The following is a 27,248-nucleotide window of genomic DNA, read 5'->3' as shown; positions in this document are numbered from 1 at the left end:
TCCAATCGAACGAAACTGACTCAATGGTCAATCCTTAAAAAACGCTGTCTTGTCTTTATTTGTTGCTCACACGGGGTATTCCACTCATTTAATTTATCTGTCATGAAATTTCTTATGTTTATCTATTAACGTTTTCTCTTAGCTGTCTTGATGGTTTATAGCTGGGGGGGGGGGTTCTCAATTTGTGGAATGAAGCTAATAAAAAGTCGCCGCACTATGGTCACTTCGTTGTAGTACACAAGGATTAAATAGGCGTGCATCGGTTGATGGGTCAAATAAATACTTAAACTATGGCGTTAATTTTAAAGATCAAAGTCACACTTATGTAAATAATGAGCTCTAACAATATAACTTTTAAGCCACACGATTTTCTATGAAAGGAAGTTAGAGGAGTCTATTTTCCAATGATGGCTTTTGCTGAACATTTTATCCAAGAGCATGTTACTTAACTTAACTAAAATTCATGACGACATATTGAAAATTGCAACAAAGCATGGCATTCAAACGGCGATAGTATTGATCATTTCCATCCAGTTATATTAACAGATTTATTTAATGTATGCAGTGTGAAAGCAATTGTAAGATAAAACTTTGAGCATAGTCGTGTAATCTATACTATTCTGCTGTTGCGGTATTTTTTATCTGACTAAAAGCAGGCAGTTTTAATGTTTCACAACGTTGCACATTGTTTTGTTGTACCGAAATATGCAACGTGTCCTTTTCAATTTAGTGTACGGTAACCGCAAGTGTAACCAGTCACTCTGACCCGGAAGTTGAATTTAGCCAATCGGGATAACCCACGATTAAATACACGCAGAATACACGAAAATTCGCTAAAAGTTGTAACATTGTGTCTGTCATGTTATTGAAATAAAACAATGATTTCCAAAGAATCATTCAATTTAAAACAAGTGTTTAAATCACTTGCATTTATTTCATTGTCGTTGGATATTTTAATTGAAGGTAATATTTTCTACTTTCAATTTTATTTAATTTTTTGTATATTCACAGGTCAACTGTCAAGTTGCCAAAAGTCAAAACGCCAGAAGAGTGCCAATTTAATAGCTATTAGTATTAGTCTAAACTTAACTGTAAATCATGAAAATATGAGTTACTTAAGTTAACCTATTGGTGAAGTTCGTTTCTATCTCAGTGCCATACAACAGTAGCTTACAAGGTGTCTGTGGTAGATATATATTGTTTTACCTTGTAGGCATATTGGCAGACCATGCTGAAGCCAGTAAACACCTTGACATGGGGCGTGATATGTTAGCACAGGGAAATCTTCTTGAAGCATTATCACATTTTGATTTGGCAGTTGGTAGGTTGAAATAAAGATTAAGCTTAAAGATGCTCTCAATATTAATTTGTTTACATCACAAAAATTACATTATCCAGTTAAAATATCAAAACACCTAAATATAAATTTTATCATTCTTGTTACATTTAGTTAAAATCATGTTGTTAAAGGTTATAATATTATGTATAAGCACATAGGTAAATATATTGAAAAAATGTACTAATAAGCAGAGTTAGCGCATTTTTCAAAGTAAAGTAATACTTTTTTCTTTCAGACAAGGATCCTTACAATTATTTGACATACTTCAGAAGAGCAACAGTGTACTTAGCTCTTGGGAAATCAAAGTCAGCATTACCAGATCTCGATAAAAGTATTGAGCTGCGGCCAAATTTTGTGGCGGTAAAATATGAAATATATATTTGACCTAACCCTTTCCTCCATAAGCAGCAAAGTATAAATGGCTTTTGCAACCAGCCACTGCCTCAAACCAGAACAGCCTGCCAGTAACTTGCAGTCTGTTCAGGCTTTATGCTGTTTGCTGCTCATCTGTATCTAAGGGTTGAAAATGAAGCCTTTCAATCTTGAATCTAGTAAGAAAGGTCTTTAATTAAATGTAACTTTCTAAGGGACAACAAATGCGTCAAAATACGTATCTCTGGTTAATGGTAAAATGGTACCAACTACATACCAGGTGTTGAATGCTATATGGTCTGTACACTTTGTCTTCAACGTCTTCTTCCCATTAAGTGCAGGGCTCCTCTGGAGCATCCACACTCTTTCACTAAACAAAGAGTCTAGGGCCTGGGTTGAACCAGTACTTCATGTCTTTGAGGGAGATCTGTAGAACAATCCCTCTGTGGGTCTTTAACCCATGTCTTCCTGATTGCTAGGCGCACACCATATCCACTCAACCACCGCGATTAGCAACAGGTCATTAATAGATTGCTTATGACAACAAATGACTCATAACGAACACATTTGAACTTTTGTAATGAAATATTGGAACATTGCATCATAAATTCTAAAAACATATTTATGTATGATGTTTATCAATGCAACCATTTGTAATGCATGCTGTCATTTATTTTATTTGTTCATCTGTTGAAAAGTGAGTTTGGCAAATGTATATAGTTTCATTATACGGAATTTAAGAAAACAAAAAACACAGTGGTGTGCAGCCATATTAATTTCTTTTTTTTAAACCGATGGTGTTTATATGTTGATAATTTATTCTTGATAGGCACTTACACAGAGAGGGAACGTTTATCTAAAGCAGGGAAATCTAGATGAAGCAATGAGCGATTTCCAAGAAATAGTAAGTTGTTTAAACAGAGTTTCATACTACATAACATGTATATTTCACTTTTGAATTTCTAATTTTCTTTGCTAACAATCTCGGGGATTTCAATAGATTTTCAATACCATTAGTCCAATGACCCCATGCTTGAAAACTTCAGGGGTTAGATAACATTTTCAGGGGTTAAAATACTAAAGACCAGTGTTATTTTGTTCGTGCATACTAGTTCAATTCTCAGCAAATGTTTCTTAGCATACAGTTTAGCAAAATACTATGCAATTTAAAACAATTTCTGCTTGCTTAGAACTCGCAGTCTGTTCAGACTTTATGCTGTTAACTGCATATCAGTATCTGAGAGTTGGACATGAAGCCTTTTAAACTTGTATCTAAAAAGAAAGTTCTTAAATCGTAGTTAATTTTCTGTGGGACTACAAAGGTGTAAGAGTGCGTATCATAGTGGTGAAGGGTTGAAACAAAATACAACATAAAAGCGGATAGTGTTGTCCCTGATAAGCCTGTGCAGACTGCACTGGCTAATATGGGACAACACTTTTGGCACATGCATTAAGCCCAGTTTTCCCAGAGCAAGTCTATAATTATACTTGCATTTCAGCACTGCCAATGATCCGAACAACATGGAGGTGGTGGAGTATCTGCACCAGATAGCCCCTCTCCGTGGGGAGATAGAGCAGGCGAAAATGTTGTACCAGAACCATGATTACCAGGGAGCTATCATCCTACTTTCTAAAGCAATTGATGTAAGTGTTCAAATAGTTGTTTTATTCATTGTATGATTTTTATTATCCCCCGCCATAGGCGGAGGTATATTGTTTTGGCGTTGTCCGTCCGCTTTCTGTCCATCAGTCTGGAGCCATATCTTGGAAGTGCTTTGGCGGATTTCATTAAAACATGGTATGAGTACATATATGGATAAGAGGATGATGCAGGCCAATTGTCATGGTTCACAATCTGTTAATAATGGTGTTATGGCCCTATGTATCTTGAAAAAATGCTTTTTTGCATGTCAAATATGACGCTTTTGTGTCCAGAAGCATATTGGCGGGGGATATCAATTCAACGAATTTGCTTGTTGATATATTAAATTCAATGCACAATTTCTAGTGTTAGGCAAGTTTTGTCTTGACTTAATTTGTTCATGCTTACATTTTAGTCTCTGATTATTTAGAATTGTTGTTAAAATAAAAATATCTGCATTAAATATGTGCAAGGAAAGTAAAAAAAATCTTTAATGTTATTGAATCACACACATTGATCAGCGATTTTCCTCCTTCGTTATAAAGTACCGGTAAACGGCACTTTCCCAATGACGAAAAAAATACAAATTTCCCAATTGCTGTCCTTAAATTCCCAATTAAAGTTAAAAAAAAAAATAAATAAATAAAAATTTTTTTTTTTTTTTTTTTTTTTAAAGCAACATTTAGTTAGTTTCCCTTTGCAGCTCTATAGCTTGAACCTAGGTTTATATAATATTGACAGCTTGAAAACACTTGGTTATCAATTTTAAAGTGTTTGGGAGCGAAAAATCAAATACACCAATTTCCCAATTTGAGGTTTTCACGACTCGATTTTTCCCAATTTTGAGGTTTTCACGACTCGATTTTTCCCAATTGGACCGGTACGGGTACTTTTCCCAATTGGACAAGGAAAATCGCTGTTGATATTACAATGTTGCAATGCTCATTCTCACAACTCAATGTTTTTTTGCAGTCTACAAATAGCTGAGAAACAAACACTGGAACACAACTAAAATTACATTGAAATCTTACTCATGTTTAGTAGTATGTAGGAGGTTTGCAAAAAAAGGAAAAATCAGTATTTTTTAACAGCATTTCTTTTTGTTCAGCTCTGTCCGTGGGACCCAGAGTTGCGTGAACTTCGTGCAGAGTGCTTTATAGCTCAGGGAGACTTGTTTAAGGCCGCCAACGACATCCGGCCAACCACAAAGCTGCGTAACGACAACACGCCGGGTTTTTTCAAACTCGCGAATCTCTATTACGAGATGGGAGATGCAGATGAGTCTTTGAAGTAAGTCAACAGTCTGTAAAAGGGCTCTTACTTCTCTTTATGGTATAGTCCTTTGGCTTTAGATTTGAAAAATTGTAGAAAGAAATGTTTTGCTACACTATATAAGTCTCACCCTGGCAAAACGGGGGCTTAATGCATGTGTGTAAATTGTCGTCCCAGATTAGCCTGTGAAATCTGCACAGGTTTATCAGGGTTGACACTTTCAACTCAAGAATAGACTACCTTGAAACAAAAATACCTAAAAGCAGGAAGTGTTGTCCCTGATTAGCCTGTGTATACTGCATTGGCTTATCTGCTGGGAGTCCCTGGACTGTGCAGACTGCAGAGGTTTTTCTGGGACGACGCTTTACACTCATGTGTTAAGCTCAGGTTTTCAAAGCCCAGATCAAATGCATTCTGATCAATGCCAAATATGTCTTTATTGTCATTAAGTCAGTTATCCATAGAAATCATGATCCTGAACGTGACCCTCTGAGATTCAGTCAAGTCATACCTGGTTCTAATTCACCCCTCTTCATTTCAGTCAAATGAAACATTGTCACTATTCAACCATCTTCACTTCAGTCAATTCAAACTCTCCTGTATTTTAATTAAGTCAAATCTGGTCACCTTTATCCCCTCATCACTTCAGTAAAGTCAAACCTGGTCATAATTATCTCATCTATATTTCAGTCAAGTCAAAACAGGTCATTATTCATCCCTTAGTATTCCAGTGATGTCAAACTTGGTCCTTATTCGAGACTTTGTATTTCAGTCAAGTCAAACCTGGCCCTAATTCACCCTTTTGTATTTCAGTCATGTCAAACCTGGTCCTAATTCATCACATTCTAGTTCAGTCAAGACAAGCCTGGTCCTTATCCCCCCTCTGTATTTCAGTCAAGTTAAACTTGGTATTAATTCACAAATTTGTTTTTTTCATTCCAATAAAACTTGGTCCTTCTTCACCACTCTGTTTGTCAGTTTTGCTCCAAATTCACCTGTTTGTATTTCAGTCAAGTCATACTTTGTCCTTATTCACCCAACTGTATTTCAGACACGTCAAACCTGTTCCTAATTTGCAAATGTCACTAGTTCAGTCTAAGTAAAACCTTGTCCCATCCCATCTGTATGTCAAACAAGTCATAACTTGTTTTAATTCCCCCTCTGTCTTTCAGTCAAGTCAAACTTGTTCCTAATTCCCCCTCTCTGTATTTCAGTCAAATCAAGGAGTGCCTAAAGCTGGACCCGGACCACAAGGAGTGTTTCCCGTTCTACAAGAAGGTAAAGAAACTTGTTGTGTTCATCACATTTAAGTTCAAGATTGCAAACAAGTACATATACAATATGAGAAATAACTAATTAATTCAATCAGAGATCAAATAAAACATTTGAAATACATCTACGGTTATCAAAAACATACAAAGCATATAGGTCAGCAAAGTAACAATTGGATGTATTTTTTTATATATATTTAAGGTGAAGAAGCTTGCCAAGCAGCTTAAAGAGTCACAGGAACACTCCAACGCTGAACAGTGGGACGACTGTGTGGCCAAGGCCCGCGCCATCTTGAAAACCGAGCCCAAGGGTTACTCATTCGTGCACACGGCCAAGTCTCATATATGTCACTGTCTTGCTAAGGTAGGTGCTGAGTGCAACAAGTTTGATGAGCTTGAGCTATTTATTGAGTTATTGATTTATGGTTAGTTTTTATAGTGTATAGTTTTCTAGTTAGAGCTTGGCATCTTTTGTTAGTTTTCGCTGTTGGCAAACTACTTATTGTACATGGGCAGAAACAGGCAAGGGTCAAATTTTAGGGTGAAGTCACTTCTTCTTCAATTTGGATTAAGTAAAGGGAGGAGAAATCAAGATATGATGTTTTTTGGTTAGATAATATGTAATTAGTCTCATTTGTCTATGATTTTAAAGTATTGAATACAAACTTTAACATAAATTAACCGTTGCCTCAAACATCTGCAAGCTGTTTTCTCCATTAATCAATGGTGTCTTTATGACATAAAAGGTTTTTGTTGTGAATGAGACTTGGGGGGCCAATTTCTGTAGAGTTTAAGCTTTAAGCATGTAACACGTTGCCATTTCAAAAGGCATCAATCAATGCTCCTATATCAGGAGAATGCATGTACAGTCAATAATGCATAAATATATAAGCTTGATACAGGGCAGGAGATAAGATTCCATATCAAGACGTTTTAAGTACAAGCTTTATGTAACAAATTGTTTTTTCGCTCAAAACCATTTGTCAATTAGTTTTTGACAAAGTAATGAAGACTTAACTTAAACTGTAACAATTAGTAAATTTTCTATTGGAAAATAGTTTAAAAACAATAAGACCACCCTGATCTGTTGCCCTTTTGATAGAGGATGTGATGTGTGAAAAATATCAGACATTTTACTCCATTAGCTAAATTGGATTTTAAATTGGTTCAAAGAAATGACTTGTGTTTGCTGGAATTTTAATGGAAGGTTACCTTACAGGTTTTTTTAAGTAATTTATTTACTTGAAAATGAGAATGAAATGAAATTCTCCCAGCTTTTTAAACAATGGAAAGTTAGCTTACTGGTGGTGATATTTTTGCTGAAATTGCCTGCTCAGCCGACCCCTTGGTTTGTTACAAATTGCTTCATGTTACGACATCCTGTTTCAGGTGGGGGATATATTTGTTGCTACTGTTTGATTTGAAGTCATGTAACTCTATTGATGTTTTCAGGGGGGCCATGGGAGTGATGCAATCAAAGCGTGCAATGAAGTCTTAGATATGGATCCAGAAAACTACAACGCAATGTGTGACAGAGCCGAGGCACATATAGCCAACGAAAACTACGATGAAGGTAGTTATTGATTCAGATCTTTCCCTAAACAAGTATTTCCATCAGGCTGTCCAGAATTAAAATATTGTCTTAAGACGAAGACAATGGGAAAAGCCCACTTTTATGAAACACCTGAAAACCTTACAGTTTTAATATCAACAAACGTGTAAACATGTGCACTTACCACCGTGTGCGTAAATAAGGAAAATGATTAAATCCTGATTTTGCTATGAGAGTTTATAATGCCAGGTGAGCAATTCAGTGTTAACCCTTTCAGCGCTGGAACCGAATTTATAAAGGCCTTTGCAAACCGTTTGGATCCAGATGAGACACCACAGAACGTGGCGTCTCTTCAGGATCCAAACTGTTTGCTATTCTGATAGTATTCTTTGAAAAAAATCGAAGAAAATGCAAAATTTAGACATTCAGCAGACAACATTTTAGCAGATGACAAATTTCCCAGCAGGCAAAGGGTTAAACAGTGGCTTGAATGGCTTAAGGCTTATTGATTTTGGTGAGTTTTTAATGCCCCTGGTTTGATAGATCGGGGGTATATTGTTTTTGGCCTGTCTGTCTGTCATTGTGTGTGTCTGTCTGTGTGTCTGTCCCAAAACTTGCACCTTGGTTATAACTTTTGCAATATTGATGATAGCAACTTGATATTTGGCATGCATGTGTATCTCATGGAGCTGCACATTTCGAGTGGTGGAAGTTCAAGATCAAGGTCATCCTTCAAGATCAAAAAAAAAATTCAAAGGGGCGTTCTCATGAAGCTGCACATTTTGAGTGGTGGAAGTTCAAGGTCATCCTTCAAGGTTAAGATCATCCTTCAAGGTCAAAGGTCAAAAAAGAAATAAAAAAATTTCAAAGCGGCATTATCATGAAGCTGCACATTTTTAGTGGTGTAGGTTCAAGGTCAAGGTCATCCTTCAAGAACAAGGTCATCCTTCAAGGTCAAAGGTCAAACAAAATATTAAAAAAATCGAACTGGCGTTATCATGAAGCTGCACATTTTGAGTGGTGGAAGTTTAAGGTCAAGGTCATCCTTCAAAGTAAAAAAAAAATGTAAAAAAATCAAAGCTGCGTTCTCATGAAGCTGCACATTTTGAGTGGTGGAAGTTCAGGGTCAAGGTCATCCTTCAATGTCAAAGGTCAAAAAAAAATCAAAGCGGCGTTCTCATGAAGCTGCACATATTGAGTGTTTGAAGTTCAAGGTCAAGTTCATTCTTCAAGGTCAAGGTCATCCTTCAAGGTCAAAGGTCAAAAAAATAATAATTTCAAAGCGGCGTTATCATGAAGCTGCACATTTTGAGTGGTGAAAGTTCAAGGTCATCCTTCAGGGTTTGGGTCATCCTTCAAGGTCAAAGGTCAAAAAATAATATTTCAAAGCGGCCTTCTCATAAAGCTGCACATTTTGAGTGATGGAAGTTCAAGGTCAAGGTCATCCTTCAAGGTCAAAGGTAAAAAAAATAAATCAAAGTGGCACAATAGGGGGCATTGTGTTTCTGACAAACACATCTCTTGTTTTTTTCAAACATGGTTAAAAAACACAAATATTTATTTTTACTATTTTATTTTTGAAATACTGTCCAACCATCCCTCCCAAGAATACCCCCCATTTGTTTGCATTTTTGGAAGATAATGTAATAAATGACCACACCCCCACACTATACACCCCTCTCCACTCCACCCCTCCATCCTTTGTGATTGAAATTGAGATAGGTCCCTACACCTTTAAAAAGAAAAATGGATGCGCGGTCTGCACCCGCAAGGCGGTGCTCTTGTTTTAATGACTTGTTATCAAGAGTACATTCTTGTGAATGGTATTTTAGCATTGTTGGAAAACTCGGCTTTATATAATTGCATTAATTGTTGTACCAGATTAGCTTGTGCCGTCTTCACAGGCTATTCAGGAACAACAATTTCTGTCAGATCTGGATTTTTTTAAAGAAAAGCCTACCTCTAAACAAAAAAAGCCCATGCAAGCAAAAAGTGGTGTCCCTGACTGCACAAGCTAATCAGGGACAACACTTTATCCTATTACCAGATGAAAATCGTTGGTATAACAACGATCATATAAACTTAAGCTTTATACTATCGCTATTTTTAGATCAGATTTGGGTTTTTCCAAAAATTGGATAATATGTTTTTGTCAACTACGGAAAGATAAAATCGTCAAAAAAATTTTATGGAAAAAGGGAAAAAATAATAGGATAAGTAGAATATTATGTGAGTTTTGGATAAGGATCAAGTTTATCATACTCGTCTCGAACCATGGTAACGCTCGGCAAGCCTCGCGCTTACATGGTTCTAAGCCTCGCATGATAAACTTGATCTTAATCCAAAACACACATTATATTCTATATGTATGTACAGGCATAAAGCCCTGTGTTCCCAGAATAAGGCTTATATGAATGTGTATGATTTGTTTATTTGCAGCTATTAAACAGTTCCAAAGTGCCATGAATATAGATCAAGAAAACCGGCGAGCCAGGGAGGGGGTGGAGCGTGCTCAAAAATTGCTCAAGAATTCCAAAAAGAGAGACTATTATAAGATATTAGGAGTACCAAGGTACCATACTGAATGCATGCTCAAAATCAGCTTTGAGTTGTTTTTGTGCTGACCGACTTTTTGTGTGAAGGATATTTATGAGACAGTTTACAAGGAGTTTTGATAGTGAGATTAAAAACCTGAATAATTAACTTAAAACTTTAAGCCTGTATTAATCATGTAAGTCCCTTTTATAAATTGAACCTGTAAGAATGAACCTGTGTTTTTCAAATTAGTCTATATAATTTCTTGAACTGATATTTATCAAATGAGTCCATTCAATATATTGCACCTGCATGAATCAAATACGTCCCTTTAATATATTGAACTTGAATAAATCAAAAAGTGCCTTTAATATATTGCACCTGCATGAATCAAATACGTCCCTTTGATATATTGAACCTGAATGAATCAAATACGTCCCTTTAATATATTGAACTTGAATGAATCAAATAAGTGCCTTTAATATATTGAACCTGAATGAATCAAATACGTCTCTTTAAAATATTGAACTTTAATGAATCAAATTAGTCCCTTTAATATATTGAACCTAAATGAATCAAATAAGTGCCTTTAATATATTGAACTTGAATGAATCAAATAAGTGCCTTTAATATATTGAACTTGAATAAATCAAATTAGTGCCTTTTATATATTGAACTTGAATGAATCAAATAAGTCCCTTTAATATATTGAACCTAAATGAATCAAATAAGTGCCTTTAATATATTGAACTTGAATGAATCAAATAAGTGCCTTTAATATATTGAACTTGAATGAATTAAATAAGTGCCTTTAATATATTTAATTTACTTAACCTGTACATCTCAAATAAGTATGTATATGTCATTGAATGGGTATTAATCAAACGAGTCCCTTTAATATATTGAAAGGTTATTAATCAAATAAGTCCCTTAAGTACATTTAGCCTGAATATTGTAGAAGTCCCTATGATTTAGTCTGCACAGGCCAATAAGGGACGACCCTTTCTGCTTAAACTGGATTTATCGTTATGAAGAGACTTTCTATAAATGAAAACATTCCATGCAAGCTGAAAGTGTTGCTCTGATAGCATTTGTGTCTGGTTCTGATAAAACTGGGCTTAATGCATTTGCGTAAAGTGCCGTCCCAGCTTAGCCTGTGCAGTCCACACAGGCTAATCAGGGACGACACTTTCCGCTTTTATGGTATTTTTAGTTTGAAGGAAGTGCCTTCTTACCGAAAATCAAGTTTAAGCGGAAAGTGTCGTCCCTGATTAGCCTGTGCAGACTGCACAGGCTAATCTGGGACGGCACTTTAGGCACACGCATTATGCCCAGTTTTGTCAGAACAAGACACATTTGCAGACTGCTAATCTTGGATGCGTTACACACATGCAATGAGCGTCTGAGGACGGAGCTCAAATAAGAAAAAAATAATAATTCAATCGGTATTAAGCAAATGAGTCAATTTACTACACGCTTCTTTTTAGTCATAACTGGGATTTATGCATGTGAGTGAAGTGTCAGCCCACAATTGCCGGTGCAGTCTGCATAGGCTAATTACAGACATCAATTTCAAACTAATCAGATTTCTCATTTAGAAGAGACCTTGTGTTACTAAAAATTCTATTCAAATAGCGAAAAGTGTCGTCCAAGATGTATTGATTAGCCTGTGTGGACTGCACAGGCTAATCTGGGATGACACTTCACGCACATGCATTAAGCCCAGTTTTGCGTCATGACACAGGAGTGCCAAGAAGAAGCAGATAGAGAAGGCGTACAGGAAGCTGGCCATTCAGTGGCATCCTGACAAGTTCCAGGACGAGGAGGAGAAGAAACATGCAGGCAAAATGTTTATGGACATTGCAGCCGCCAAGGAAGTGCTCTCAGATCCAGGTATTGATTGAACACCTAAATCTTCATGAAACTAGGTCAGAACAGAACTTTAAAACAAGGTCCTGCTGGTTTAAAAACAAGGTCACTAGATAAATGAAATGAAAAAGCTGCACACTAGATGCCACATTTATTGCCCAATCTTCATGAAACATGTTTAGTAGATTTGTCCCAATGATATCTTGCCAAAGTTAAATACTGGGTTTCTTTGAGTCAAAAACTAGTTCACCGGTTAAATTAAGACAAATCTTTAATACTCCAAAGGCCAATCTTTGAGAAACATGTTAAGAAAGTTTGTCCTTCAAAAACTTGGTCATTAGGGGTCAAATTCAAGATGCCTAGGTCTCATTAATAAAAAGCTTGTTTTCACACTACAGGTCATATTTGTTGCCCAATCTTCAATAAACTATTATAATAAAAAGACTGGGTCACATGCTGTCGAACACTGGGTCTGATCAAAAGCTTTTGAGACTCCAGAGGCAACATTAATTGACAAATCTTCATGAAACTTGGTCATGATATATTGTAATTGTCCAAATAATATCTTGGACTAATTCAGAACTGAGTCATGTGGAGGTCAAAATCAAGTTCACTTGGTCTAATTAACAAAAACTCTAGTAAACACTAGAACTCACATGTTTATGCAAAATCTTCATGAAACACTTTCAGAACATTTGTTTTGATGATTTCTCTGTATTGAGATGTACATGGTCTTGGTTTATTGAAAGACATTGCGACCAGTAGGTTAAGCAGTATTTAGAATGTGGCTACAGTGAAACCATATGAACTCTTGAAGGAGTCACATCTTTTACTTACTCATCATCAAACTTGCTCAGAACATTAACAAATATTATGTTGTTATTGAATCAGGGCTGAGTTTGATAATAATTGTGATGTTTGTTCAAAAACATGGCTGCCCGATGTTCCTTATAAGTCTAGTGATCAGTACCTGCTCATAACAGTTTTATTCCTTTGGGTATCAGGTGAGCACTGTAGGGTCTTTGCTCCTCCTATTAATTACCTTTTTATGCCCCCGGATCGAAAGATTGGGTGCATATTGTTTTTTTTCCTGTTTGTCTGTCATTGTTTGTGTGTGTCCCAAAACTTTAACCTTTGTTAAGATCGGGGGCATATTGTTTTTGGCCTGTCTGTCATTGTATGTGTGTGTCCCAAAACTTCAACCAAAACTTTAACCTTCATTAAAGTTTGGTCATAACTTTTTGAATATTGAAGATAGTAACTTGATATCTGGCATGCATGTGTATCTCATGAAGCTGCAAATTTTGCGAGGTAAAAGGTCAAGGTCATCCTTCAAGGTCAAAGGTCAAAAAATACAATCCAAGGGAAGTTATACGTTTTAAAAGGGAGATAACTTCTAAACCTGCCAAATGATATATTGAAATTTATTTCAAAGCGGCGCAATAGGGGGCATTGTGTTTCTGACAAACAGGCTAATCAGGGACAATGCTTTAAGCACATTCATTTAGCCCTGTTTGTCCAGAATGCTGATCATATACATTTTATTTATTTCAGAAAAGCGTTCAAAGTATGACAATGGCGAAGATCCCTTAGACCCTGAACAACAACAACAAGGGAACTGGGGCGGCAATCCATTTGGGCAGGGATTCAATCCCTTTGGGCACGGGGGCCAAGGATTCAACTTCAAATTTCACTTCAACTGAGCCCGCCGCCAGTGGTCTATCTGTGATATTAAGTGTTCACTTCATCTGTTACTCAGAGAGATTTGTCTGATACCAGCGCTAATGCCTGCTAACTATATATGTGATACTATAGTTTTTACAATTTGGAAAAATGTTTTGAGTTCTGTAGAAAGTTTTGCAATTTGATAAAGAATGTTAAGTTGATTATTTACATTACACAGACATGTTTTATAATTTATTTTTTGCCTCTAAAATTTATCAATAATGTGCAACTTATTCCTAGATAGGCATGTATACATCTTGCAATGCAGATTGCATTATAGTCTTAAAAATGCTGGCATCTCAACTATCTGTCCTGGTCCTTTTTTCCCCTTAAATTTCGGGTTGCATTCCATTACAGTGATGCAAATCTGCCAACAAAGAGGCTATTTGTAGTTATTTTAAATAGTTCATCTTCAAAGTTCTAACAAATTATTAAGCTCAAGTATTGTATGTTACGATACTTATGCATTTTACAAAGTTGAAATTAACCTACGCATGTCAAAAGTTCTGACTGCGTGTGAAAGATCTATATCTGATTTACATTTGCATAAACACAGACAGCGTTAATGGATACATTCGGCATAATTTGTCCTTGTATTCATGCACCTATTAAATGCAAAAAAATGCAATTCAATTATTAGAAGGCATAGTCTTTTCATTTCATTTTTTATCAAACGCAATCTCATTGATAATTGTGTAAAACAATGACGTCTTACGCTATCTAGGAATGAAAAAAGCTCAGATTTGTGCATATGTGACTTGATAACTATTTTAGCAAAAAGTAGTACGGTTATGAATATTTATGTTTTAATTTGCATATGTTGTGAGTTCATGGTACATAAAAAGCAGGTCAAGTGAAGTAATTTTCAAATCATAATGCAGCATTCACTTGAAGCAATGAAGTCAGTATTTCCATATCATGTACACTTTTTTCAAATGACGTTCTTGTTATTGTTGTCTTTACATTAATAATTTATATGAAATTATGGCAATGAATGTACTTTGATAAGTAATGTTCTTAGTTTTCATTGACTTTCATGTATTAACTATGAATTCCAAACCATCAGAATAGCCAGGCTAGGTTATTTTGTGTTGTTTTTCTTCGCTAGAATACCCATACAATTTTCACAAGTATTTGTACTGTCTCAAACAATTGTAAATGTTTAAGAACACACAACATTGTTTGTTGAGCCTATTTTGAAGTGTGGGAACAATTTAGTACAACTCTGTTGTTACTACTATAACTCAAATATATTTGATAAATAAATTTAAAACTTATAACCTGTAATGCGTCCAATATGTAATATGTAATACATATGCTATTTACATATTAGTGCAACCAATCTAGTCTTATTTGAGGAATAAGAATTATTCTAACTTACTTTATAACAAATATGTTATTAATTATTTTCATAAAAATGATTGGAATACTTGTTTGAAGTATGGAAATAACTTGCTACTCAAATCTAAAGTGGTTTACAAGTGTTTTTATGATAAATGATATATGATATATGCATATATATAAGTTATGTACGATTGATTTAATTGTATCATTCTATGCAAGAAATTGCATGTGAAATATACCTGAGGTAAAATTGAAGTTTTTGCATCGACAGTTAGTAATCCAACTCTGGTGTCATGGAGTTTTTATTATTTTTTATCATTGGTGAAAATTGAAATAAGGAAATTCAAATGCATTAAGGGAGTTTAAGAACATTAAGCTATCATTTGTTTATTGTTGTTGTTTGTTAAAAATCAAACTGTTAAAAATTAGTAGAAAATCAAATATTTTGGAATCTGCCAGTATTTTTATGCCCCCCTTCAAAGAAGAGGGGGTAAATTGTTTTGCTCATGTCGGTAGATTGGTCTGTCCGTCCGTCCACCGAATGGTTTCCCGATGATAACTCATGAATGCTTACGCCTAGGATCATGAAACTTATGTTCATTGATCATGACTCGCAGATGACCCCTATTGATTTTCAGGTCACTAGGTCAAAGGTCAAGGTCACAATGACTCGACACAGTAAAATGGTTTCCGGAAGATAACTCAAGAACGCTAATGTCTAGGATCATGAAACTTAATATGTACTTTGATCATGACTCGCAGATGACCCTATTGATTTTCAGGTCACTAGGTCAAAGGTCAAGGTCACTGTGACTCGAACCAGTAAAATGGTTTCCGGATGATAACTTGAGAACGCTTATGCCTAGGATCATGAAACTTAGTCTGTACATAGACCATGACTCGCAGATAACTCCTATTGATTTTCAGGTCACTAGATCAAAGGTCAAGGTCACGTTGACTTGACACAGTAAAATGGTTTCCGGATGATATCACAAGAAAGCTTACGCCTAGGATCATGAATCTTCATAGGTACATTGATCATGACTGGCAGATGACCCCTATTGATATAAGTCACTAGGTAAAAGGTCAAGGTCACAGTGACAAAAAAGGTATTCACACAATGGCTGCCACTACAACTGACAGCCCATATGGGTGGTATGCATGTTTTACAAACAGCCCTTGTTGTTTTTGAATTTAATGTGTTGGACAAGAAATATGTTTTGGCAAGCACTCTTCAGTTTAATGTTTTCTTTTTACTGTCCATCTTCTACACACACAATTCATGTTGTGCTGGTCTCATTTATGTACTTTGTTGTTAACGTATGCCTTTCGATTAATTTTAGAATGAAAGATGATGATGTATATATTCACGTTTCATGATACACTGTGTTTGTTCATACCTGAAAGAAATATTTGGGTGTTCGTAAAGAGCTCAGAATGGAACATTTGTTTTTAATTACTAACACATTATTTTTTCATGGTTTCCGGTGGTTTATGGAGAAATATCAGTGAATTTAAACTAACAATTCCCTGTTTCAAACAGTGAAAATTCTTGATATGTCCACTGTTATACAGTATTTTTCTATGATCACTCGTGAATTAAATTCTTTATTATATGATCTACTTGTTCATTTTCACAAAGTTTGTTACCGTGGAGTGAGTGTATACATCATTTTTGGCTTACATGTTTTTCCTAAGATAAGAGTCCATATGATTGTGAGGTAAAAAGTTTATTTGTGATGGGTGAAAGTAGATATGAAGGGTTAAGCATGAAATTGTTGTATCATTTTAATATTTTCGACATCATTAACACCAGTTTTATGCTTGACCCTTGTTTGATAAATTATCAATATGTATACTTGAATTGCAAGTGCTTGGTCACATGTATAGTTTGGTTTTTAGAGATTTGTTAACTTTATTCTGTATGTTTATTATGAAATGTAAAGATAAAAGACATTTAATTAAAAAAAAGTAAGTCCACTTGTTTACTTATTATCCTCGTGTCTCACGTATTTTGATGGAGATAAAAAAGTACCATTCATACATTTTTGTGTGCAAAATACGCATACACAATCTACACAAAACTCAGGATAGTTGGCACCACTGCAAATGAAGTGTCCTGCACATCCAGACTTTATAATGATGGTATATTTTAAGTTTCACTTAATTCATTTGAGAAATATGGAAGAAGTTAACTCTACAAACTAACTAACTGATTGACAGAGTGACTCCCAATATAACCCTTCCCTGTAGAGGTACAACCATGAAATGTGCATAGAAAGTTAACCCTTTAAGCGCTGGAACCGAATTTTGAAGGCCTTTGCAAACAGTTTTGATCCAGATGAGACGCCACCGAACATCAGGATCTAAACTGTTTGCTATTCTGATAGTATTGTTTGAGAAAAATCGAAGAAATGGCTAATTTTAGAAAATCAGCAGACGACATTTTAGCAGACGACAAATATCCCAGCATGCAAAGGGTTAAGGGAAACTGCATTTTTTGTAAAACAAACCTGACTCAGGAAAAACAGGGCCTAATGCATGTGCGAAAAATGTCTAAGATTAGCCTGTGCAGTCCACACAGGCTAATCAGGGATACCCTCCCACTTCATAGATTTTATAAGTCTCTTAAAGAAAATCCAGTCGGACTGTCCAGCAGGAAAGTGCTGTCCCTGATTAGCCTGTGCAGATTACACTGGCTAATCTGGAATGACACTGCGGACATGCATCAAGTCTCCAGGAACAAGGCTCAAACATTTCATGAAGTTGAGTCCTGTTCTGAGAAAACTGGGCATAATGCATGTGCGTTAAGTGTCGTCCCAGATTAGCCTGTGCAGTCTGCACAGGGACAACACATTCCGCCCAAATTTGATATTTGACTTCATTTAAACGAAAAATGTCCTAAAACTGTAGTGTCTAATCTGGGACGACACTTTACGCACATACATTATGCCCAGTTTTCTCAAAACACGACTCAAGTAGAGCACCAGACGTCTATTCAATAAGTTGGAAAGGATAAATTGATAAATAACAAAACAAAGCTTTTTTATAACTTTATATTAATAAGCTTAATTCATAATAACACATTGAATGATGTTCTTTTTGTTGTTTACTGCAAATGTACATGTAATTACAAACTAATAATAGCACAAGAAATAATTTACTGTCACAACATTTAATATTTAAACAAGCGGTTCAAAATAATAGTTCTTCAAATCGGATCAAATTATTACTGTAAAATCATTTATCTTCGTCAACATAAAATTTAGGTGTTTTTTTTTTCTTCAGAAAATCAAAATTTCGTGGACACATAAAGATCGTGGATTTCAGACTTTGCAAATTTTTTTTTAGTAATAAGTGGTTATTTTCCTATGTGTTTGCGTTAAATCGGTGATTCTTTCCACCCACAAAATACACAACAATTAATATCACATGAATAATAATGATTTTGCAGCCTTTCCTTTAATTAAAAAATATTCTGTAAACATATAATTTATATAAAGTTTTGTAAGTAATAAATTCTAAGAGACAACCATTAAAATCTTCAATTTTATAAAAATAATTAATCCTCATTAAAAACTTATGTGTAGAAAAAAAGATCATAATGAATTTATCTTGAAATTATTTTTAAGCAGCATTTAATTAATTACTTAAGTTTTTTAATTCAAACTAAAGTGAAACTTAAACACATTTAAACTCTTAAATGTTGACTTTGACGCAAGAAAATTAAAAACAATGAAATATCAACTAAAAATAATGCAATATTTTATCATTTGTATGGCAACAAAATCAGTTTTACAGATCATAAAAAAAGAAAAAAAAACATTTTATTATCTTCCTTGCAAATATAAATTGGTAATACAAACATATGTAACACGTTTAAGATATATTTGTTTGTGACTTGTATTAACATTATGATAAAAAACGTCATTCTTCTGTTTAAAATATGACTTAACAGATATGACATGTGAACATGTGGCTTTATAGATATACTATAAAGTGTCTAAAAACATTAACTTTTTAAACAAGAATAAAATCAAATACACAATGAATAAAAGCTGGAAACGATTTTTTTAAACCACTAAAAGCGTGTTTTTTTTAAATCAAATAATGCATCACAAAACAGAAGTGAAGTCCATAAGAACATAGGTCCAGACAAAAAAATAATGCTTCATTTAAATTAAAATGATATGTTAGCATCATCAGTTGTGACCTACATGTAGTTGTTGAATAGTAATCTCAAAAATCAAGGGTATAGTTGATGAATAGTTTAGAGTTAGAAACCTAGTGTATAGTTGATGAATAGTTTAGAGTTAGAAACCTAGTGTATAGTTGATGAATAGTTTAGAGTTAGAAACCTAGTGTATAGTTGATGAATAGTTTAGAGTTAGAAACCTAGTGTATAGTTGATGAATAGTTTAGAGTTAGAAACCTAGTGTATAGTTGATGAATAGTTTACAGTTAGAAACCTAGTGTATAGTTGATGAATAGTTTACAGTTAGAAACCTAGTGTATAGTTGATGAATAGTTTAGAGTTAGAAACCTAGTGTATAGTTGATGAATAGTTTAGAGTTAGAAACCTAGTGTATAGTTGATGAATAGTTTACAGTTAGAAACCTAGTGTATAGTTGATGATTAGTTTACAGTTAGAAACCTAGTGTATAGTTGATGAATAGTTTACAGTTAGAAACCTAGTGTATAGTTGATGAATAGTTTACAGTTAGAAACCTAGTGTATAGTTGATGAATAGTTTACAGTTAGAAACCTAGTGTATAGTTGATGAATAGTTTACAGTTAGAAACCTAGTGTATAGTTGATGAATAGTTTACAGTTAGAAACCTAGTGTATAGTTGATGAATAGTTTACAGTTAGAAACCTAGTGTATAGTTGATGAATAGTTTACAGTTAGAAACCTAGTGTATAGTTGATGAATAGTTTACAGTTAGAAACCTAGTGTATCGTTGATGAATAGTTTACATTTAGAAACCTAGTGTATAGTTGATGAATAGTTTACAGTTAGAAACCTAGTGTATAGTTGATGATTAGTTTAAAGTAAAAAACCTAGGGTATAGTTGATGAATAGTTTGCAGTCAGAAACTTGGTTATAGTTGATGATTAGTTTACAGTCAGACCTAGGATATAGTTGATGATTAGTTTACAGTCAGACCTAGGATATAGTTGATGATTAGTTTATAATCAATTTTCTTACAATTTTAGAAGTGAATGCAGTTTTATCCATCAGTCATATACTCTGCACCATCTTAGCAAAGCATGCAAAATAGTAATTAATATAATTATGAATGATAAATGAAAGACATCAGCTGATTTCATTTTACACAAATGACACATGTTCTACATGTCCACATTCAAACAATCAATCAAACACAAACAAACAAACAAGATATGGTATATTGTTATCATTTACTGACATACAATTTTAGTAAAACATTAATGGATCTAATTTTTGCCCAGTGTACTTTTGTCCAAAACACTTATAGAAACTGACTGCAATAGTTCTAAAATATGAGAATAGTAAAAATATCAATATCCTTATCCATCTTCAAAAGTCTACACAGGCTGATCTGAGACCAAGTCTACACAGGCTGATCTGAGACCAAGTCTACACAGGCTGATCTGAGACCAAGTCTACACAGGCTGTTCTTAGACAAAGTCTACACAGGCTGATCTGAGACCAAGTCTATACAGGCTGATCTGAGACCATGTCTACACAGGCTGATCTGAGACAAGGTCTACACAGGCTGATCTGAGACCAAGTCTACACAGGCTGATCTGAGACCAAGTCTACACAGGCTGATCTGAGACAAAGTCTACACAGGCTGATCTGAGACCACATTTTCCGACTAGACTTCATTTTCCTTTAATTTCAACTTATTTATTTTACCTAGATTGCATCGAAAGCCTAAGGCTTATATATACGCTCTTGAGTCCGTTTCCTGGGACTAGAACCAGTACTAGGTGTCTCTGGGGGAGAACTAAAGAACGATCCCACAGTGGGAATAAAACCTGTGACCTCCATGTCGCTAGGCAGACACCATATCCACTACACCACGGCGACCTTTTCCTTTAGAAGAGGCTTTCTTCAAATGAAAAATTCCATAAAAGCTGAAAGCATCATCCCTGACTAGCCTGTGTGGACTGCAAAGGCTAATCTGGGACGATACTTAACCCTTTGCATGCTGGGAAATTTGTCATCGGCTATAAGGTCGTCTGCTGAATTTCTAAAATTAGCATTTATTTCGATTTTTTTTTCAAAGAATACTATCAGAATAGCAAACAGTTTGGATCCTGATGAGACGCCACGTTCTGTGGCGTCTCATCTGGATCCAAACTGTTTGCAAAGGCCTTCAAAATTCGGTTCCCGCGCTGAAAGGGTTAACACACATGTAGTGAGCTATGTTTTCCAAGAGCATGGCTTGGCTTATATGTGTTATGTTGATCTTAAGTAGGTTAGGATCCACACACAGTGAAATCATTCCTTACAAAGAAAAACTTGATAAGGACATACCGAGTATAGATAGCTGATATACATGCATATATATATACAAGAAATTATCTTATAATGTGTGTAAGTCTATTCATTATCTTTTAAGCCTAAGGTTTGATTGGATGAACATGGTCCAAGATGTCAACAATAATTTCATGCTGTGCAATGTAAATATTAACACCTTATAATGAACCAAACTCACCAAAGGCTGCTTTAATTACAATTGTACAATCAATTATCTAAAAAGCCCAATCTGAAAAAGCACTTTAGGCATATGCATTTAACGCATGCCCCACAGCACCACTCCTATTGTTAATTAAGTAACAGATCAGTATGGCTGAATTCCTATAGCTGTGGGATCCACATTAATAAAGTAACATATCAGGAAGGCTGAATTCCTATACTGTGGGATCCACATTAATAAAGTAACAGATCAGTATGGCTGACCTCCTATAGCTGTGGGATCCACATTAATAAAGTAACAGATCAGTATGGATGAATTCCTATAGCTGTGGAATCCACATTGATAAAGTAACAGATCAGTATGGCTGAATTCCTATAGCTGTGGGATCCACATTAATAAAGTAACAGATCAGTATGGCTGAATTCCTATAGCTGTTGGATCCACATTAATAAAGTAACAGATCAGTATGGCTGAATTTCTATAGCTGTGGGATCCACATTAATAAAGTAACAGATCAGTATGGCTGAATTCCTATAGCTGTGAGATCCACATTAATAAAGTAACAGATCAGTATGGCTGAATTTCTATAGCTGTGGGATCCACATTAATAAAGTAACAGGTAAGTATGGCAGAATTCCTATAGCTGTGGGATCCACATTAATAAAGTAACAGATAAGTATGGCAGAATTCCTATAGCTGTGGGATCTAGGATCATTGTTAGGAAAACAACATGAACATTTGCATGTTCAACAATCACAGAAAAGAAACAGTAACAAAAACACCATTGAATGTTCAAGTGCAAAAAAGAGTGAATCAACAACTTTGTACACATTGAAATTTCATTTCAATACATTGTCGGTATTATATGCCTATACATGCAACATAAAGTACAACTAAAATACTATGTTACATACATATGTATAACAAAATATGAAACAATGGAGTTGAATATGAAGAATTTAGAACACTTGACACAGAGTTTAGTAGGAAACCATGAATGTTTAATCTTGAATCTAATAAAATAAAGAGTATGCCTTAATCACACTGCGGCAAATTTACACTTTATGATTTTCTCAAAATAATGGTGTTTTAATTTGATTTTTAAGTGGACACGTTGATCACACAATCAAATTTACGATTACATATTTTTGTCCAAATGATGACATATTTTTGTCCAAATTTTCTTCAGCTTTGTTGTTTCAATTGCCAAAAGTTGTAGCTGAAAATTTGCCATGTTGGGACCAAACGTCATTACCAAGTCTCTTTGGTTTATTGTCATCAAAGAGTTTACTTGGTACATGTATTGAAAAATAGTTCACAAAAATATGTTAGTTTATATATGATTTGTGTTATACACTTTTTACTTTGAAGAAAAATGTGTATTTGTTACTCCTTAAATAAACCTTCAAAAACAAGGTTTGTGCATGCCGCCCTTGTTACATGACAAAATTTTTATGTTTTTTGTGAATATTTAATAACAGATTGCAAGTGAAGTATTAGTGATTCATGACACAATGCTTTTGGTCGATATTTTATTGCAGATTACAAATAGAAGCGATATCTGAATCTTTACGGCTGATTTAACTGCCGTGTTTTTTCATATAAAATTTACCAGCGAAAGACATATTGTCATCCATTGAAAGTTAAATGTGTCTTTGACACACTTATAGCACACTCATTATATTTAATTTTAGAACAACTATTTGTCTACTTTCGGCATTGTCCTATTTCACAGCAAATGTTTTCTTTTAAAACATATAATGTATTATTTTGAACTTACTAAATCTAGATATTGCTCAAATTAAGAACATAGAACAAACAAGCCAAGTGAAAAATTTCCTGAGTAAAAAAAACTGGCCTTTGAATTTATATTTTGAACATAAAAACAGAACTATATATTCAACAGTTTGTATCATTATTCAATGAGGAAATCATGTGCAAATATTTCATCAACACATGCACAATATTTATAACACTTTAAAGTACTGGCATCTAGGCCATTTTTTGTTTCGAACTTTTATGTTTGCTTTCCTTGCTCTTCAAACCAAGTTATTCCTTTCATATAGACCAAAAAATGTCTTCTGATAATAAAAACAATTGTTTCAGAGACAAATTATTAAACAAATTTTACGTACGCATCTTCAGGTGAAACTATAAAGCATTAGAAACTGCGAGAAACTTTCTGTTGCTTCCTTTAAAAAATAAAGCCAACTTAATTAACCATTTCCCGCTCAGATACGAATTGTAAGCGTTTATTTTCCCTTAAAAAATCTAATTTAGTAAAGGAACGTCCACACTTGATTTAAAAAACTTCATTTCCATTCCTCGGATACTGCTGGGCAGCAAAAATCTAAAACCATAACAGACTGCAAAATACTCCCAAGCTGTTCTGGATTTATGCTACATGTAGTTACATAACCCACTTTGATACATATTTTTCCGCAGTTATAAATTTACATTTAATTAAAGACCTTTCTTACTAGATTCAAGTTTAAAAGGCTTTTTTCTAACCCTACGCAAACAGCATAAAACCTGAACAGATTGCGAGTAACTCGCAGGCTGTTCTAGTTGTATGCTGTTTAAACATAGCCATTTTTCCCTTAGCTTGTAATTTGGAAAGGGATAAAACCATTTTTACTTTGCTTCTAAGTGGGAAAGAGAAAAAACCATTTTCACTTTGCTTCTGATCTGGAACTAAGGGCACTAAGACAATATTTTGTAAGGGCTCTCCATGAGAACAGGCTACATACAACTAGATTTACATGAAAATGTTAAAAACAAAGTCATACTGTAGTTTAACCAATAAAAACATAACTGTGTTTGACACAATAATTTATCAAAGAAGTAACATATAAAAATAACAATACATTTACACAAAATCTATAATACTTATACGAACACAGAATGTAATTATCAATTTATTAGCGTATATACAACTGCAACAGAATACATTGATTGTATTTTGTATTTTGGATAGTTTCCTTTACTTGCAGATGATTTTTTCTGTTCTGCTTATGTTCTTGCAATTATTACACACATTGTTGTTATTTGTTTTTGTAAAATATGCTCATTAAAAATCAAGATGTCAGTATATTAAAACAATCAATACAGCTAAAAATTATCACACTTTTAATTTTAGAGCACTTCTTAACTGCACCATCAGAAGGTTACAATGCACCATCATGAGGCTAAAATGCACCATGAGAAGGCTACAATGCACCATAAGGAGGTTACAATAGATGTGATGAACATCAAACAAATAATCAGTGTTAAAATGTTGTACCTACTCATCAATTCTTTTTCAAATACAACCGTTTCACATCCAACTGTCTATATGCTGATATGAGATGATGGATATATTTCCATGCAATATCTATATATTTATATTTAATATTATGATAGTATGGTGTTCCTAGAACTCGAATCAGTCGAGCTGGTTTTTGGAAGTTTTTACACACAAAAAGCCTTGCCTGGAGTTCCCAAGACTTCATAAATATTGTAATCATACATTTATTATATACCTTTTTCTGCATCTTATATGTACCGTAAGCAGAAGTAGTTTATAAAAAGTGTTTTGTTTTTTCTACCACTTATTTGCCAAAGTTGGCAGAAAATTTGTTTTGACAGAAGCAAGTAGTCCTAATACTAGTATTATATGGAAACATAAAACTATATTAGCAAATATGATTGATCATATTTACGTGTTCAATGCAATACGTATGAAGAAAAATAATAGGTAAACAAGAAATATGTGTATTTCCTCCATAAACTATGTTAACCAGTATGTTTGAAATGGAACAATCACCCTCTGCAGGAATTGATCCCAAAAAAAAAACAGCGTCAGTCAATTATGATATCAAATGAAACTGTGTTTACCAAAAATGAAACCAAACTATAAATGATGGTAATTAAATCTAATGGCATTTTTTTTGCAATTATTGATAATAATAAGAATGCTTCAATGAAATCTTGCAACAGTATGTATAATATTAAACACCAATAAACTCAATTAAGCACGTAAGGCAATAGTCTAAAATAAAAATATTATCTATTTTAGTGAAACGTTCTTAGTTTACATAAAAATGCCTTAATATGATCACAGATAGCCATTTACAGTATTTACTTCGATGGACAAAAAAAAATGTTAATTAAAAAACTTATTGCAAATATTAAAAATCATTTATAGTCCTTTTTAATATTGTATGAAAGCTCATAATATCCCAAACTGTTTGTTTACCAGTCTATACAACTTCACCAGAATGCATCAAAGTTTTATCATATAACTGCTTTTCTTTTAATCCTCATCAAACACATCCAAAACACATCAAAGCTTTTGCTTTAAGCATAATTATGATTATACACATCTTTTGTTTCAAACTTAACACATCAGAGCGTTTCCATATAACATAACAAATACAACATGTTACTATCTGCGACCAGTGGCTACATGTGCGACGTACAAGGCAATGAAGAGTACAAGAATTGACGCCCGCGAGCCGTGTACGCTGCTGTTCCTGTCAAGTGGCTGACTACTTGGGGCGGGGCGAGGTGTGGTTCTGGGGGCCTGGCCTAGTTCCCCACCTTGGTTAACGTCATACTTTCCACCATTTCCTGCAAAAATTGGGGTGAAAAAAGTTGCCACTTGGAAAGATTTTTTTTTTCCACAAAAATAGAGGAAAATCTGTAAATCTATTCAATGCCGTCTTTAAAATCATCCTGTATTTATTTAAATTATTCTTTTAAAAAAAATTCTACATAAAAATCCAAAACACTGAAATGAACAAATATCATCTATATGCTACAGACAATGATACATTACCCAGTGATGAAATGTTGATTCCAAAATTGTAGGAGTTTAGTCTAATTTATTGTTATCTGTCTTTTATTTTCACATCATATATTTCATTTTCAGATCAGACCTGTATACATTTTTAAGTATCTTGAGGAAACATTTAAAAAGGGGAAGAACTCTTACCATAGTCACCAAACTTGTGTTATGTTGTTTCCCATTAACTATTGCACAACAATCAGTTATAACACTTTGTTATGCAATAACATGTTATCAGGAGAGTAGTAAATACTCCTAAATATGTTACAAATTTTATTATATATATATATATATATATATATATATATATATATTCAAACAATGAAATGAGTGGGGGGGCATCAATTGGTAATTATACACTTTTTACAGATTGGGAATTGGGCCACATTTTCGCACAAAATTTTACCAAAAAACCCTTCATACCTTTGTCGAGTACAACATCTACATCAGGCTTGATGCTGGTATCAATGGTACTGTCAATATCTTCTGTCCCACTCCCGCTACCAGACAAGTAATCCCCATTTAAGTCCTCATCATCAAACAGAGTTGTGCCCCCTTCGATGTTCACGTTACCGATCTTCGGGTCGTTGCCGCTAAAATCCAGAACAATCGGGTCGTCTGAAATCATGCTGCCTCGGTATCGGAATCTCTCACTCTTGTGCATTTGCGTTTGCAAGATCTGGAAGAATATTTAATAATTTACACAACCAAGTGAAATATTTTAATAGCAATGAGATGAAATTGAAAATTGATTGTTTTTGATATCCTGACAGTTCAATACAGTAAATGAAACTCATAAATACAGATGCC

The 27,248-nt window shown here is 34.3% G+C and overlaps 2 protein-coding genes and 1 long non-coding RNA gene across 3 annotated transcripts in view; 1 reads left to right on the top strand and 2 right to left on the bottom strand.

The window, feature by feature from the left end:
- The first annotated feature begins 751 nt into the window (after positions 1 to 751).
- LOC127835395 (dnaJ homolog subfamily C member 3-like) lies at positions 752 to 16,901 on the top strand. Its single transcript, XM_052361808.1, has 12 exons — positions 752 to 963; positions 1,214 to 1,321; positions 1,575 to 1,699; positions 2,541 to 2,620; positions 3,217 to 3,355; positions 4,462 to 4,643; positions 5,840 to 5,903; positions 6,099 to 6,260; positions 7,349 to 7,469; positions 9,888 to 10,020; positions 11,728 to 11,876; positions 13,407 to 16,901. Exons 1-12 carry the CDS (start codon positions 879 to 881, stop codon positions 13,553 to 13,555), a joined length of 1,497 nt encoding a protein of 498 aa, XP_052217768.1. The 5' UTR covers positions 752 to 878; the 3' UTR covers positions 13,556 to 16,901.
- Positions 16,902 to 18,012: 1,111 nt separating this feature from the next.
- Positions 18,013 to 19,902, bottom strand: LOC127835396 (uncharacterized). Its single transcript, XR_008028509.1, has 2 exons — positions 19,576 to 19,902; positions 18,013 to 19,538 (listed from the first exon to the last, which is right to left on the bottom strand). It is a non-coding gene; the product is annotated as an uncharacterized LOC127835396 (long non-coding RNA).
- Positions 19,903 to 20,327: 425 nt separating this feature from the next.
- LOC127835393 (glypican-5-like) overlaps positions 20,328 to 27,248 on the bottom strand; it is a 104,458-nt gene continuing 97,537 nt past the window's right edge. The window contains exons 7-8 of the mRNA XM_052361804.1: positions 26,862 to 27,117; positions 20,328 to 26,221 (exon numbers count right to left, since the gene is read on the bottom strand). Coding sequence (XP_052217764.1) covers positions 26,037 to 26,221; positions 26,862 to 27,117 — 441 coding nt within the window. The 3' untranslated portion in view covers positions 20,328 to 26,036. The remainder of the gene's footprint in view (positions 26,222 to 26,861; positions 27,118 to 27,248) is intronic.

This window comes from Dreissena polymorpha, chromosome 6 (assembly GCF_020536995.1).
Source record: "Dreissena polymorpha isolate Duluth1 chromosome 6, UMN_Dpol_1.0, whole genome shotgun sequence".
In the NCBI taxonomy this organism is placed as follows: domain Eukaryota; kingdom Metazoa; phylum Mollusca; class Bivalvia; order Myida; family Dreissenidae; genus Dreissena; species Dreissena polymorpha.
The sequence above is the reverse complement of the archived record's forward strand: the minus strand, read 5'-3'. Positions and strand labels throughout refer to the sequence as shown.